General features: G+C 38.4%; 1 protein-coding gene across 3 annotated transcripts; it reads left to right on the top strand.

Annotated features, from left to right (window-relative positions):
* The first annotated feature begins 695 nt into the window (after nucleotides 1–695).
* Nucleotides 696–13,554, top strand: LOC123718573. Of its 3 annotated transcripts, none has more exons than XR_006755036.1 (12): nucleotides 696–777; nucleotides 1,284–1,378; nucleotides 1,803–2,012; nucleotides 3,374–3,540; nucleotides 6,309–6,400; nucleotides 7,579–7,719; nucleotides 8,525–8,619; nucleotides 9,746–9,812; nucleotides 10,051–10,173; nucleotides 11,028–11,203; nucleotides 12,570–12,666; nucleotides 13,294–13,554. XR_006755036.1 is itself a non-coding variant. In XM_045675198.1 (9 exons), the coding sequence occupies exons 2-9, from the start codon at nucleotides 1,284–1,286 to the stop codon at nucleotides 10,177–10,179; spliced, it is 996 nt and encodes a 331-aa protein (XP_045531154.1). In that variant the 5' UTR covers nucleotides 696–777; the 3' UTR covers nucleotides 10,180–10,190. The 3 variants fall into 3 exon arrangements, 1 of the variants encoding a protein (XP_045531154.1); XR_006755035.1 differs by having other exon boundaries at nucleotides 11,025–11,203; XM_045675198.1 differs by lacking the exons at nucleotides 11,028–11,203; nucleotides 12,570–12,666; nucleotides 13,294–13,554 and having other exon boundaries at nucleotides 10,051–10,190.
* Nucleotides 13,555–14,655: the final 1,101 nt, after the last annotated feature.

Here is a 14,655-nt window from a genome sequence, read left to right as displayed (position 1 = left end):
CGTTTACTCCATACAAAAAAATATATCATCACATTAATATAAAAAATCACTAATGATTAATAATATATATATATATATATATATACATGTTATATGTTTTGGGACTCGGCTTCGAAACGCTTTATTTGTTTAAAGTATAGAATGGCCATTCTCACTTTGACAAGCTAAAATGTTACAATGTAAGTAATGTAGAACAAATTAAAGTGATATAACTTGCCCAAGATAATGTTTTCATTTCGCTATCAGCCCCCAAATCCAATAAATTAACCGAGGAGAGAGAGTAAGTATCGAAACTTGACACGAGGCGCGTAAGGTAAGTTTACATTTTTTTATCTGTGTTCTGTGCTGGGAGTCACCTTTCGACAAGCGTGAACAAAACGTTCACCCTAGGACCAACTTGCTAAATTGCTTTTTAAAACCCCTAAAGTTTGTTTTTCGACAATTAAACGTACATATTTTGTTGTATTAAATGGCTGTTATTAGCTTCTTGGTATGTGTTAGATTTTGACTCGTCATAGTTATAGTCGATGGATAGGAATCTAATTTATTGCGTTTGTACATACTCGTCAAATGTTCTGGGCTAATGGGCCGGGGACAGCGTACACACGAGTGTGTCAAATTCAAGGCTCTAATTACCTTTACACAATTAAAAAGTAAACCCTATGGCGTGACATTATTTGACAGATCACGTTTGACACCGAGAGCCGCTGACGCGGGAAGAAAAATGTTGGTTTAAAATCAGCGTTTTAGACCTGGTGGAATCTCTCCAGGTCTAGGGTAAGAAATGAAATAGCTTTGGAGATTTTTAAACTCCCGTCGAGTACATTTAGTTCTTCCAATCTAAAATTACAAATGTTTTTGTTTGATTTACGATGTTCAATAACATAAATTAGTATTGAATTTAATTACTAAGTAATAAAATTGTGTACACATACATTTACTTTTGTATACGACATGTTATTGAACATGTGGATAAATAAAGGCGTATTATTATTATATTAATTACGAAACGACACTTGTTTCTTTGCCTCTCTCCAACCCCGGCCACCCATCCCTGTATGTTACCGCTAAAACTTACTAAAGAGCAATTCGATAAATACAAAATGTAGTTAATTTGTAGGTCTTATACGTAATAAATAAAACTGCATAAGGAATTATTCCTGACTGATTCTGTATATTCATTATTTTTGTCATATTTATGACTCTGAGACATATATTGTCCGAACTATATGTACTGAATGTTCAAAATTTTATAATCCTGACTTTAATAAAAATAACTCTAGATGTCGTCGTCATCCGTGTCTGGTGGTGCTGTGGGAGACATAATCGACCTGGATCGTTACATGCGGGCCTCCGTCAGACCTTCACCTCCTCACAGGTATACTTTTAAGACATTTGGCAGGACACGCAAACAAATCAATCAAATAACGTGCAAAACTGTATCAAATAGGAATAGTAATGAAACTCTTAATAAGTTAAGAACTATGGGCTAGGAGCAAATCTAATAACCCCTAAAGCTTTTGTTGTACTCGGTCTGAGAGGTAATCATTTCTAATATGCGTCAAAAGTACATTAATCATCATCTTCTTTTTTTGGTCCATTCCTGGCCTCTGTATCGACCGGGAGACAACCTCCATGATGATGTCGTCAGTCCTCCTAGTCAGTGGACGGCTGCGCGGTATTTTGTTCTGATAAAAGAAGTAAATTATTGAATAAAGTACCATAATATACTTCTTACGCAGGAGTATTATTTAGTCCGCCCATGTCTCAGGGTAGGTGAAGCCAATCACACAAATTTCTAGAAACGAGCGTCTTGTCGTGGACGCTGGTGCTGTGGGCCGAAGGCCAATATCGTTGAGTTCGCTTCACTCTGATGAATCGGTTCATCCGCAAGGGGTCGATTCAAGGCCGAAGGGTTTCATTGAGCCCAGGCCCCAGCTGGCCACGCATAAGAGGTTTTCCCACGACTCTGGCGTGTCTGATGGCAGCCGCGTCAGACGGAAACGGAATAGGTAAGTACCAATAAACGTGATACATTAGATATTTCGGCATTGACTATTGACCAGCGTTTCCCAACGGCCTGAGTGCTATGGCCCTTGGCCCCTGTCGAGAATCCTTATGCCCCAAAGTAACTTAAATGATATTTATAGGTGAACGTCAGTAACCTAATGTACGGAGTGACTTTTGTATGTGGTTAATAGGTAATGCCAAAGATGGGACTTGGGACGCTTGTATACACTATATATTATATTAATTATACTGAAACAAATATGTATATATTAAATAATAATCACTACATATTTCTATGGCGTCGGTTATTTACCGTATTCACACAAGCACGACGTCATCAGGTGTTTATGAGTTGAGAATTAAATTATGAATTTAGGAAGAAATCACTAGGAAATTTTAAATCAAATTCCAAATAGTTTTAATAGAGATATTTTAATTTTCTGCACAGAGATTTTATATTAGGTTCCAATTGGTAAGCTTAAGTCTTTATATTTGGACTGTCTCCCTTAACAATCAAATTGCTCTCAAGTGGGGCGCAGGCTCCACATCGTACATACGTTTGGATAAAAAATATGTGAATGTTTTTTTACTTAAAAATTACGGTCTTAAAATTATAGAAAATATAGACATTTCATTTAATATTGACGTTCAAAAGTATAGTAGGCATTAACCGAAAATGAGGGTAGTTGATAAAATTTGGTACAAGTAATCGCCGTGTGCCTACCTTCATTATTCAAGAAAGAAAAAAATTATCACACGTAATAACAAAGGTTGTTTATTTAAAAATAAAGTGAACCAGCCCCGACATTAGGTTAGGACATCATTTATTCATATAGGTAACACAACGTACACTTATGAACGTCAAAAAAAGAAATATACATTAAATGCTTCTAATTTTACATTAACTGCCAGTTCTCAATTCGAAGGTGTAGAACGGAAGAGAAGTTAATCGCCAAGTTTTTTTGTTTTACACAACGTTTGTAAGGAGCTGCAACCATTTTACTATGTTCCACATGACTTCTTAAGTAATTAATAAGAATAAAATAAACGAAAAACAAAGATTTGTCTCAGATTGTCAAAATCCTCTATCAGCAGGAGGCACGTAATTTTGACTTAGTAAATTCTACATAACACTTACAATTTTATAATTTAATGTTGCACAAGAAGAATAGTTTTCGAGCAAAGGACAGGTTGAGATGAAGGTGGTTCAAGAGAGAGCCTATGAAGGAGAACAAGCGTTGGGCGAAAGTGCGTTCCTTAGTATGCTTGTAGAAATAAAAAAACTATATTTCTTCCAAATAAATGTATAAATTAAGTTTACTAGTATCATAAACAAAAAGAAACATCACTTTGAGTTTGACAGGCACCCGACAGATTGCAGTAGCAAATGCCATTCGCGTCAGTCGTCAATGAAGGAGTTTCGCGTGATATGCGAACAGACGTTGAAAGAGCAGAGGGAGCAAATCGCCAAGGTCACGGAGCTGTGTGAGAGATTGGCCGCGCCCAAGGGGAGTTCTTTGGAACCTAAAGGTTATCGGAATTGACGTGAAAGTCGTGTTAGTTACACTATTTATAACTGGAAAACGGCTGAACCGATTTGGCTGATAATTGTTGGGGAGGTAGCTCAGAACCAGGATACGGGCATAGACAAACAAAACATAACTAACAGCTAAACGTAAGGTTACCTATGGTTAAGTATGATTTTAAATTTGCCCGCCTTTCAAGAATTGGTACGCAACCCATTCCAGACTTTCTTGAAGGACTCTAAGTCAAATTATTTCAGAAATACTTCAGTGAGCAGCTGGTTCCATATAGCGGTGGTGCGCGGCAAGAACCGTCGAGGTGATTCGGATCGTGTTTTATATTCTGCCTTGATATCCGATGATGAAAATCAGCTGCAGGTATTCAGTCCGAACCACTCCTCTGAACACTCTCCATGGTAAATGCGGCAGAAGATACAGAGAGATCCCACATGTCTACGTAACACCAAGGGATCAAGCCGCTCGGAAAGTGACTGGTCGTCGATGATTAGAATCACTCTTCGTGAATATGGTCAAGTGGAAGGAGTTGGTACTAGGGAGTTCCCACCCAGAGGTGAGAATAGTACTTAATGTGGGGCTGAATTTGCGTTTTATTGAGTTGCAAGCAGCGGTGGCCTAGGGTGAAGTACCGTCACGCTTTGCTGAGCACAGCAAGCTTCTTAGAGGCTAACTTAGCTTTTCCTTCCAAATGACCGCGAAACTGAACGTTATTTGATATGTCAACGCCCAGTATTCCGGTGTTAGCTGAAGCTTTAAGGAGAGTGTCACCGAAGAGAGGAGTAGCGGGGTGATTTTTTCGCGGAAAACGCGCAACCTTATGTCTTCTTGGGGTTAAATTGGACTAGGTCTTGGGTCTACCCCAGTCTGAAACTCCACATAGCAGAGTTTCGACTTCAGACACAAGTTTGTTCCGGTACTCATCCTTGTGGGCATTCACGAATTTAAGATCGGAACATGCTCCGTCCATGACGACCTTGATGCTCCGATCAACGAGAAACCTGGAAATCCAGTTGCATAATTTATCGGGGAGCACTGTGCCAAACCCTATCGAAGGCTTTCGCTATTTCTGAAGTTACCGTCAGTGCCTTCCCCTTGGACTTAATTGCCTCCGCCCACCTAAGTGTAAGGTATACAAGGAGCGCACCATCTGAGCGACCACGACGAAAGCCGTACTGATATTCACTAATCAGTTCGTGGCATACCTCAACAGCTGGCCATTAATTATGAATTCCATATTTTGGAGAACAAGGTATTGGTCGATAGTTGGACAGATCAAAGCGATCGCCTTTTCAGGGATCGGATGTATCGAAGCGGTCTTCCAGTAATTCAGGACAGTCACGAGTGAGTACCAACGGAACCAACTCAGGAGCACAAGTACGCAGCACAGCCCGATCGACTTATTGATGCCCAAGGAAGGTAAAGCTTTGCGGATAGCATGTTGCTGGAATAGAACTTCAGGCATCGTAGTATAACACCGTAATAATGTCGGTTCCTTCCCTTGGTCATCCAAAGTGGCTTTCTCCTACACGGTATGGGCCAGCGAGTCATCCTCCCTGTGCAGAGGTGGAATGGAAGGCTGACAGAAATTTCCTTGGACAGCTTAGGCAAGAGCTCTCAATCTCTCGCCAAATCTGGCATTGTGCTCTGACTTTGCCGTAGCAATTTCCCGTTTAAAGGACCTGGAGGCTGGGTTGTATGCCTTTTTACGTTCACCGGTATCACAGGATATCGCTTTCAAGGATTCTCGCTTACGACGCAAGGCCGCCTTGCAAGAACGTTTAAACTAAGGCTGGGATCCACTCTCGACCGGCACTGCAGAGAATGGAACAAAAAGTTCCATATCCTGCAGGACCATCTGGGTGACAGAGTCATCGGGAATACTCGATAAAAAGCAAATGGGCCCCCAAGTCTGCCTACTTATAGTGCCACACGCGGCGACTGTACTCAAAGCGAGGCCGTAGAGGGCGCGTGAACGGCATAATGCTCCGGACCACACAATGATCATCAGAACCCAATGGCGGGTCCACAGAGACTTGGTAGTTCTCCGTATATGAAGTCAACAGAACGTCCAATAAAGAGGGTTTATGACCATCGACATCTGGTATTCGCGTAATCGCAGGGACCATTTGCGTCAAGTCGTAAGCTAAAGCAAAGTCGTGAAAGGATCTTCCCGTGTCATCTGTCGGCGTTTGAATGTGCTCGATGAGTCGTTTAGTTTCGTCATTTCTGCTATGGGATACAGGCACGCATAGAATTGCAGATGGTCATCGCAGTCTACGCGCAGCCAGAGGCTAGATAGGTCCCTTCCTTCAAGCGTCCCGAGGCGACGAGAACAGATATCCTCTCTTACGTCGACGCAAACTCCCGCCCGCGGCACAAATTAATGTTCCAATTTGTACCTATATCCAATGTGTATCTATGGTCGTTTTGGTCTCCAATTGAACAACAAGATTATTTACTCACAGTGGTTGCCTGGAAGAGATCGCTCGAAAGCAATAAGGCCGCCAGTTGCCCTCCTTTTGTTTTAATTATGTTCAATTTTTTAATTTTTTAAATATTGTAGTGTAACGAAGTGTAAATAAATAAAAGAAAATAAACAAGATTCACTAGACCTAGGGATTTAGCTTTGATCAAATTTGGTGTCAATTAACGGAAAGCGCATTGCTGGGAGAGATTATGAGAGTTGTCATACACGGGTAATTATTGTCACCGCCGTCGGAAACACTGTCCAGGGTTACTCATAAATAAATATTTCAGTAAAGAAACAATCGCTTCCAAGCAGCGACTCGAGTGAATTAAGTTCGTCCACAACTACGACCAGTAGACGCAAACACAAAGATAAGCATTTGGTAATAATACAAAAATCAGTGGCGCTACAACCTTATAAGGTCTGTCAATGAAGTAGCAAGGAGGCGATCAGCTTTCTTTTTTCGTTCTTTGCCTGACACTCGCCCTCGTGTTGAGTCTAAGGCATGGAAAATCCATTAATGCACTGCTGGAGCTTGACACTTAAGGATGAGTATCGCTCCCTGGAGTCACTAAGCTAATTGAGGAGGGGGCTGATCACTTACTAACCTATTAGTCTAACTAAATGATCACAGAACAGATACAGAAATCTGAGACCTTTAAAAAGTTGTAAAGCCATTGATATTTTTCATATTTTGATTTCCCCCTGGAACAAAGTCCTAACGTCTTTATTAAAAGCTTATTATTATTACTAAGATACTAAGAACATTATTTATACAATTTTTTTATTCGACGATATAAACATTGTTGTTATATATGTAATGAAAATACATTTCATTAATTTGAATTCGACGCACTTTGCGCTTTTTTAAGTTGTCTGTGGAGATAGGTAGGCGACGCATCGGAGTGACTCTCGATGGAATGGCGGATGACGACTTTCGGATCAATAATATATCTTACAAGTATTTAATGTAAATAGTTAAAACTAACTAAAAATGTACATTACAGTAATTTATTAAGATTGTTTCACTGTTCAAACATAATTACGGTCGACACAGTAACTGCACATTACGACGGTTCATTTCGACGAACGTCTAGAACGAAATGCTTCATCACTACTCTTTTCGCGGACGGAAGATTATGACGGTGGTGACACACAGATATATTGTTACCACTTTATTTGTTACTTAATGCAACAGGGATTACTTTTATGATTATTTGGTTTACCATCTAAACTAAAACTAGCTTTATGGTCGTTCGATCTGTTTCAGAAAGTAAAGTTAGGTTAACGAGTATTACTAACATTGTGCCCAAAACAATTTCTGTAGAATAAAGAAATCCACATGTTTTTATAATAAAATGCGAAAATTCTGAAGACAATTACAGTTATCACCGAAGGAAGTCATGAATGTAGTCATCAACAGTAATAGTACTTTACGACTTTGGTCCCCGGGGAAGTGCTTTGTTAAAACGTTTAAAAGACTCCGGATGAACATATATATATAATATAATAATTAGCTGCATACCTGTCAAAGGGTTAACCAAACGAAATGTTTCTCAGTCTGAATCGTGTAAAACCTACAAAATAATAATGACGAAATTGGACGAGTTGAGTCGCGTCTTCCGTCGGCCATTGCCACCTGCCTCTTCGGGTAGCGTATCTGTCTGCGACAAACTTGTCAATACGGAGTTGAGGAATCAGGTGAGTTTGGCAACTGTAGGACATCATTTTGAGTTTTAATAGAGGTTTTTCAACCTTTATGTATTATTTACGAGCTGAATGAATTTCGTGTTACAGATTAGCTAAAGTTATTATGAACACAAACAGAAATAAAAATGTTTCCATATTTAAGTAGCTTGATTTATTTTCCTTACACAAAATAAATTTTTAACACACGACTGTACAGTATTTACAATATTAACCTTAACAAATTTAAAAAGTTGTGTACCATTGATACTAGCATTTCCTCGTTGTATTGCGATATTTATTCGTTCAAGCGCCAAGTTAAATCTTAAATTGGCACTTGAACCCAAGACTCTCATATTTCTACCGAGTGCTTTGCGGCCGTGCCAGCCAATCCTTTTACATTACTTACGTTAGTTATGTAACCTAAATTGAGTGCCTAAATATTTTAGGGTATAATTAGAAGCGTAAACAATCATCATACACTTGAAGCCATTATTGAGCTATTTCGTTTCTACCACACTTATAAATTGTAGGTATTTTAACATTCTTATTTTCGATAATGTTCAACCATTTATATTTATGTCAATGTTTGACAACCCGTAAACATTTTGTATTGGATTTATTTCAATTATCCAATATTTTTATTTGTCTTCGGAAATACAACAAAATGAAAAGCGGCCCAGCCGTCCAGTTTTCGAACAAACCCAACTTCGTTTTATAAAAAAATCTAACAAAAGAGCGATGACGATTTGTAGAGTCTAATCCGGCTTCCCAAAACCAAGCGACTCCAAGAGTGAATAAACAATATATTTCCTCATAGACAGTGTTGAGATGTGAAGAGCGAAAGCTAGAAGTGACCCGGACCAACGAAGTGGACATCGCGCCAAGGCAACGACATAATGTTCTTGTGCACAGGTATGCTTAAGAGCGTACGAGGCCCGAGAAGGTCTTTTCTTGGGTTCTTTTATGTTCTGTTCTTCATTGGACAGTCGTTAGAAGTAACAGGGTTTGCTGTTCGTTTGGCTAGACTGGATCTCCAAGTGAAGTATTTCCGAACCAATTTGACTTAGGGTCCTTCAGGAAAAGACTCCTAGACCGATTCCTAAAATGCATTTGTGAGCCTTCTGGCATTTATTTATTTACACTTCATTACATTATATAAAAACATACAGGCGAGCCTACTGCCCGTTTGCCTAAAATTTTTATATTTATATAAAAAAAACACGAGAGAATGACTGAACCGATTTGGATAATGTTGATCTTAAAAGTGGAAATTCAAGGAAAGTAAGGAATATATACCTAATGTCATATTTTTTTTCCCCAATATATTTCGATGCTAGCTTCAAAATTGCTGGACCGTGCTGTGGATTCGTGCTTCAGATTATTTTTTTTTGGGTCTGGATTTAAAGGATACAACTATCTTAGCGTCTATATCTCCATCATATACATATATATATATATGAGGGAGATATAGACGCTAAGTATATATGTATATGTTAATAAAGAAATGCGCTGGCATAGTCGGATAAGTAGGTGATCAGGATTGTGCCTGTGAGCTTAAAAACCGGTCATCCTTCATATAAGCGATTGTTAAATGCAAATAGAAAGTAGGTGCACAGGCGGGGATTGAACCTGTGACCGATTATTGGTATTTTTTCCCAATCTTCCTTTATTTAATTCCATCGGCTACAGGCGCTCCTACGACCTGGAGCTCCCTACGATAGCCCAATGAATGAAGCCTTGTCGAAGTGGCGTGTGGACGCCACTTCGACAAGGCTAAACACTATCCCAACCCGTGGGTGTATTCTTTCACCCCTTCCCGACAAAAAAGGCGCGTAGGAGACTCCCACACGTCTCAACGTGTCCGGATGGTGCAATAACAATAGCTAAGGACAAATTAAAAGCCGCCTTCACCAGGGAAGGCGTGGACCTTTACTTCGGAGTTTGCTCACTCCTGTGAGCTTCCGAGTCTCGCAGGAAGTCAGTACCGATGCTGTTGTTAAAACTCAATATTAAGCCGAATATTTTTCTCATCCAATAGTCTTGTGGAGAGTGACCGCTCGTCCGTTTGTTCTGGGTCCGCCGTTGACTTAGAAGATCCAATACAGGTCAGTTCAATATATTCAATTCGACTAAAATGGCATTCAAAAGTCATAAATTATTGTTATTAAGTACATATATATCTTGGTCTTTGTACAGCTGTACGCCTGGAGTTTAGGTGTCCGGAGTATATTTAGTGTTTGTATTAGATCACTAATGGAAGGGATGTCCCAAAGATACAATTTCTGTTTTCGTTTTCAGTTCATGATAATAACGCAAACAACTCTATTATTAATTAAATTTCAGTTTTCACAAGCGAAACAGAGTGACGCAAGTGTGCGAGGGAGACGGAGGACGTCCCTCTGCTCGCTTTGTCGCTCGTACTGGCGCTCTTTGTGGCGATGTCTGCCGAGTTATATTAACGAAGATGTATGATTAAATTTATTAAAATATTTCTTTTTTTATTTCTGCACCAGTTCGAAGGTTGATATACAATTATATGTTTCAATAATAAGCCCCGAGTACCTCGTTTTAATATATATTCTTAACATGAAAGGCAGACAATTTGGCATTCGTAAGGATTAGGATAAAATTAGTTAGGGAATAATGAGAGGTTGATAATATAGTTACAAATAATATGCCTTAAAATATTTCACACAACGCACAAACACTAAGAAATTATAAAAGTGAGGGTGTAACTAATAAATTAAATTGGTGAAAATGCATCTAGCAGTAGCATAACCCAAGCGAAGATTTTGCTGTATGCTGTATATTATAATATTGTCGTCCAATGAGATTGTGATTTCCCCAGTGCATATATTTCTCCACAAAGTCTTTGGAAGGATAAGCTAGCTAGATTTAAACTAGATAGTTTTTGAGATATTCACCCAATTCTGGAGGAAACATGTATGACAATTGTCAATGTCTAAACAATTTTTAAAAAATTATCGATCAGAAATAATCATAATCGTTTATTTGCAAAGAGTGGTACATTAAAATTTATTAATAACATAGCCATGTAAATAACGTATTAATTATCATAATGTCATAGAAATCAGAACAGTTAATTATAATTGTTCTCTCCCATTAAACCTTCCTGTTAAAAATGTAATAATGTTCCTAATAAAATCATATCTATCGAAATATTGACATTCCAAACAACTCTTAAGATAGTTCTTCTTTATTATCTTAACTTAAGAACTTGACAGACGCTTATAATTTATTTTTATTCTATAATTTAAAAAAGTTTGCCCACGTCAAATACATGTATCACTTGACAGAAGACAGGCCGATGAGAAAAAGAAGATGAACATCTGACATGCACTGACAGAACAAAAGAAAATTTACAGTGAAACGATGGAGGAATAATAAAAAATTGAACCATTATGAAATACTTGAACACGAAAATATGAAGAAAATCCGATACGGAATATTTTGCCTTTTATATCTTCTCTTCCAGGTAAGCCTTCATTCTTAGATGTTCATTCTATAGGGAGTGACTGGGCCGGTAAATACTCTAAACTTCTTGTAAAAATTGTATTATTATATGACAATTGTGGCGCTCGTGGCCCCACTATAATAATTTAAGGATGCGCGAGTTGAAATTCTCTCATCATTCTTTACTTATTCTTCTTATACCGGCAACTTGCCGGACCAACGGACGTGTTATGCAGACGCTGCTGGATTTTACCGGCCACTGGATCTATCCGCCGTTGCACTCGAGCGAGCCTACAGCAAAGAGCACTATTGTTGTCCTCGGTTATCAGCACTAGGTCCCCAATATTAAGATTGGCAGCGTTCGTTCTCCATTTAGAGTGCGCTGCTGTGATTCCGCCAAATTTTTGCCATATTGTCCAAAAGTCTACTACTTCTTCTGGGATTAACTTTATTAAGCTAAAGATTGGATGTTAACTTGACTTGCCGGGTACCTTGCGCTAGTCTAAAAAGCACCTCGGCGGATGTGATACGAGTCCACTCTCGTTGTCCAAAAGTAATGCCTTAATTCCTCAAATCTCTGGTATCGTCTTAAGTGACGTATGATTTCACCAAGACCTCTAGAAGAGCCTGAAGTTCGTCCTCCGATAAGGAAGTTGCTTGCGTTTACAATTTTAGGCCAACCTCACAGCATGCACAGTGCCTTCAACAGGCTTGCTAAATAAATAAACACGTTTTTGACTGACGGAAGTCAGTGCTAGGTCTATATTTATATATTGGTTTCCGCGACTGATCTGCCGTCTCTGCCTGATATACGCCGTCAATTCTATGGTCTATGACATACGGGTTTCCCTTAGACGAGCGAATGTTAAGAGTACATTGGTGCTGGTGGACAACCCAGGTTCGGAGTAGGAACTAGACTAACACTGACAACCCAATCTTATACCGCATTTACCATGGATAGTGTTCAGAGGAGTTGTTCGGAATAATCCTAACCTGCAGCTGAGTTTCATCGACATCCCTACCACAACAGAACGTTTAGAGGCGTTTTTAGCCACCACCACTACCTGGAACTCCACTGAAATATTTCTGAACCAATTCGACTTAAGGCTCTGTAAATTTGTACCACATTTTAAAAGTCCGGCAACCCACTCGCGACTCCTCTGGCAATGTGAGTGTCCATGAACAGTATCACTAACCATGGTCATTAAAAAAAGAGCGTACCAATTATTCAAAGGCTGTCGAAGGAATTGCGGCTTAAGCAGAATTAAAGCTATGCAAAGGGATTTTTCATTGGGTCCAACTTACTATGAATATTATATTATGTAACATATTTTTGATTAAGAATTGCGAGCCTGTCAGACTACGGTCATTACAGAGTCTGGTTGCAGGTGGCGGCTGCAGTAGCCTGCAAGCGGAAATCATCCTGTCGTCCGCCTCGCTGTCCAGGCGGCTGTAAGCCGAAGTATTGGTGACCAGGTCCCAGAGGTATTACTTATAGCCCTAGGTATATATAATGAGCGCTGTCAAATGTGTGGGTTTCATAGTGATAAATGGTCTGATAGCTCCCGAAACTATATATTTTCTCCGGTGGTTCAGTGAAGCACCATCTCGGGTGTTTAATCGCGTCCAAATACCGTAACCATTTATGATTATTTATTGTAAGTATGGTGTGATGCCGTGCGCGAACGCTTAAAGCGAGAAAAGAAAAATCGAAGACAATAGATGAAACATTATGAATAAAAAATAATAACTTCTTATCATTTAACATAAGAAAAATATTCGTCACTATTTGGTATTGAATTTAACATGAACTTTGTGAAAATAAATCACAATTCGTCCGTAATATCAGGAATTTAATTTGTAATTTTTATAAATTGTCTAGGAGATATTAGTTTTAAAATAATAAAACCACTAAGCCAATACGATAATATTGAAAAATATATAATAAATACATAAGATACTCAATATAGCTACTGTGTACTTTGCGAACATATAGAGACGTTGATAGATGTTGGCCTTGGCACATATCCCCTAGATAGGAAACCGAGTGAAGAACACTTGGGTTGCTCAAGAAAGACCAAAAACATTGATTTAAAAAAATGAGTTCCACAGATGTGGGAGGTATTGAGCTGGGCAACGTGGTGTCTGATGCTGGTGATAGGCGTGGTGGATGGCTGCAAAAAGAAGACGATCTGCCGCCCACCACCGGGTGGCAGGCCTGGTTGTGGTGGCCGTTGACACATGATTACACTTACTTTAAACGAAACTAAATCATTTAATACTGAAATTATAATTATGAAAGTACAAGTTGACCCTTGAAGACGATAAAAAACGAAAAATGTTAGTTTAAATTTAATAAATTTGTTAACTGTGTATATTGTTTAATTTCACCATAAAATTAATAAAAATTAGGCTGAATATTTTGTTTAAGATTTTTCTCGTATTTACTAAGAAAGTAATGTTATAATTGTTATTTGAGCATTTACAAATTAAGAATCAAAACTTATTTCGTGGCTAATGCAAAGAAAATAAAAACTATATTTATCCTAATATAATATAATTACTTATTTGAATAAACGTTTAAATATTTTTAGATAATAATAATATATTAATATATTTATGAAGCACCTCTTTTTTTGTGTACTTAGATTATATTTTCTTAAAAAGGTTTTTACCTATTTACCAGTTGCCATCCGCTTGCATCTTCACTGAGAGGAATTCAAACTCAAAATAAATTTATTCATATAGGTAACCAAGTAAACTTATGAACGTCAACAGAGAAGGTATTAGCTCGGCGGCATCGTCTTAAATTAAAGACAAACTAAAATTAAACCACAAAAGTAAATATTATCTTGGGAGACGTGTACAACTTACGTTTTGTACCTACTTACTTATCGATACACCTCTACAAAGAATATTTTGGTGTATAAGTGAACCAAACATCATTGTCTTGGCGCCTGTGTGCACCGCGCACTTCGCTCACAGGGTTGGCGCGGCCCTGGTCATGAGTAGGTACTGTGTTGTAATAGTACACTGAATCCTACATGTTTAGGGTAACACTGAAAATGTTTAGAAGTGGCCAGTTGGAAACATTGCTAATGAAAACTTTTTTGTATTTCAATTTTAGAACTCTTTGGTTACCTAATGGAGTATATTGCATTCATTTGTTTTTGTGAATTGGCGGCAAATCTAAAACTCTTGTAGTCTAATTTAAAACACGTGAAAATGAATTTAACACGAGAAAATTTTCGGTCAATAATTTATTATGACTTTCGTTGTGGGCTTAATCAACAACAAGGCTATAATAGGCTGCGATTAGCATTTCTTAATGAAGCCCCATCTCATGCCACTATTTACAATTGGTTTAACGAGTTTAAGCGTGGACGTAGCCTTCTCAATGATGATTCGCCAAGGACTGGTGTCGCCAAATATTAGATAAGTTCAACGATGGTGACTCAAATGCTGTATTTGAAA

This window comes from Pieris brassicae, chromosome Z (assembly GCF_905147105.1).
Source record: "Pieris brassicae chromosome Z, ilPieBrab1.1, whole genome shotgun sequence".
In the NCBI taxonomy this organism is placed as follows: domain Eukaryota; kingdom Metazoa; phylum Arthropoda; class Insecta; order Lepidoptera; family Pieridae; genus Pieris; species Pieris brassicae.
Note: the sequence above shows the minus strand (reverse complement) of the source record. Positions and strands in the feature narration are given on the sequence as shown.

Coding starts and splice junctions, on each gene's coding strand:
- LOC123718573 (XM_045675198.1), top strand. CDS start 1,284: ATGTCGTCGTCATCCGTGTCTGGTGGTGCTGTGGGAGACATAATCGAC. Junction 2,013..3,373: donor GTCAGACGGAAACGGAATAG/GTAAGTACCAAT, acceptor TGAGTTTGACAG/GCACCCGACAGATTGCAGTA. Junction 3,541..6,308: donor GAGTTCTTTGGAACCTAAAG/GTTATCGGAATT, acceptor TAAATATTTCAG/TAAAGAAACAATCGCTTCCA.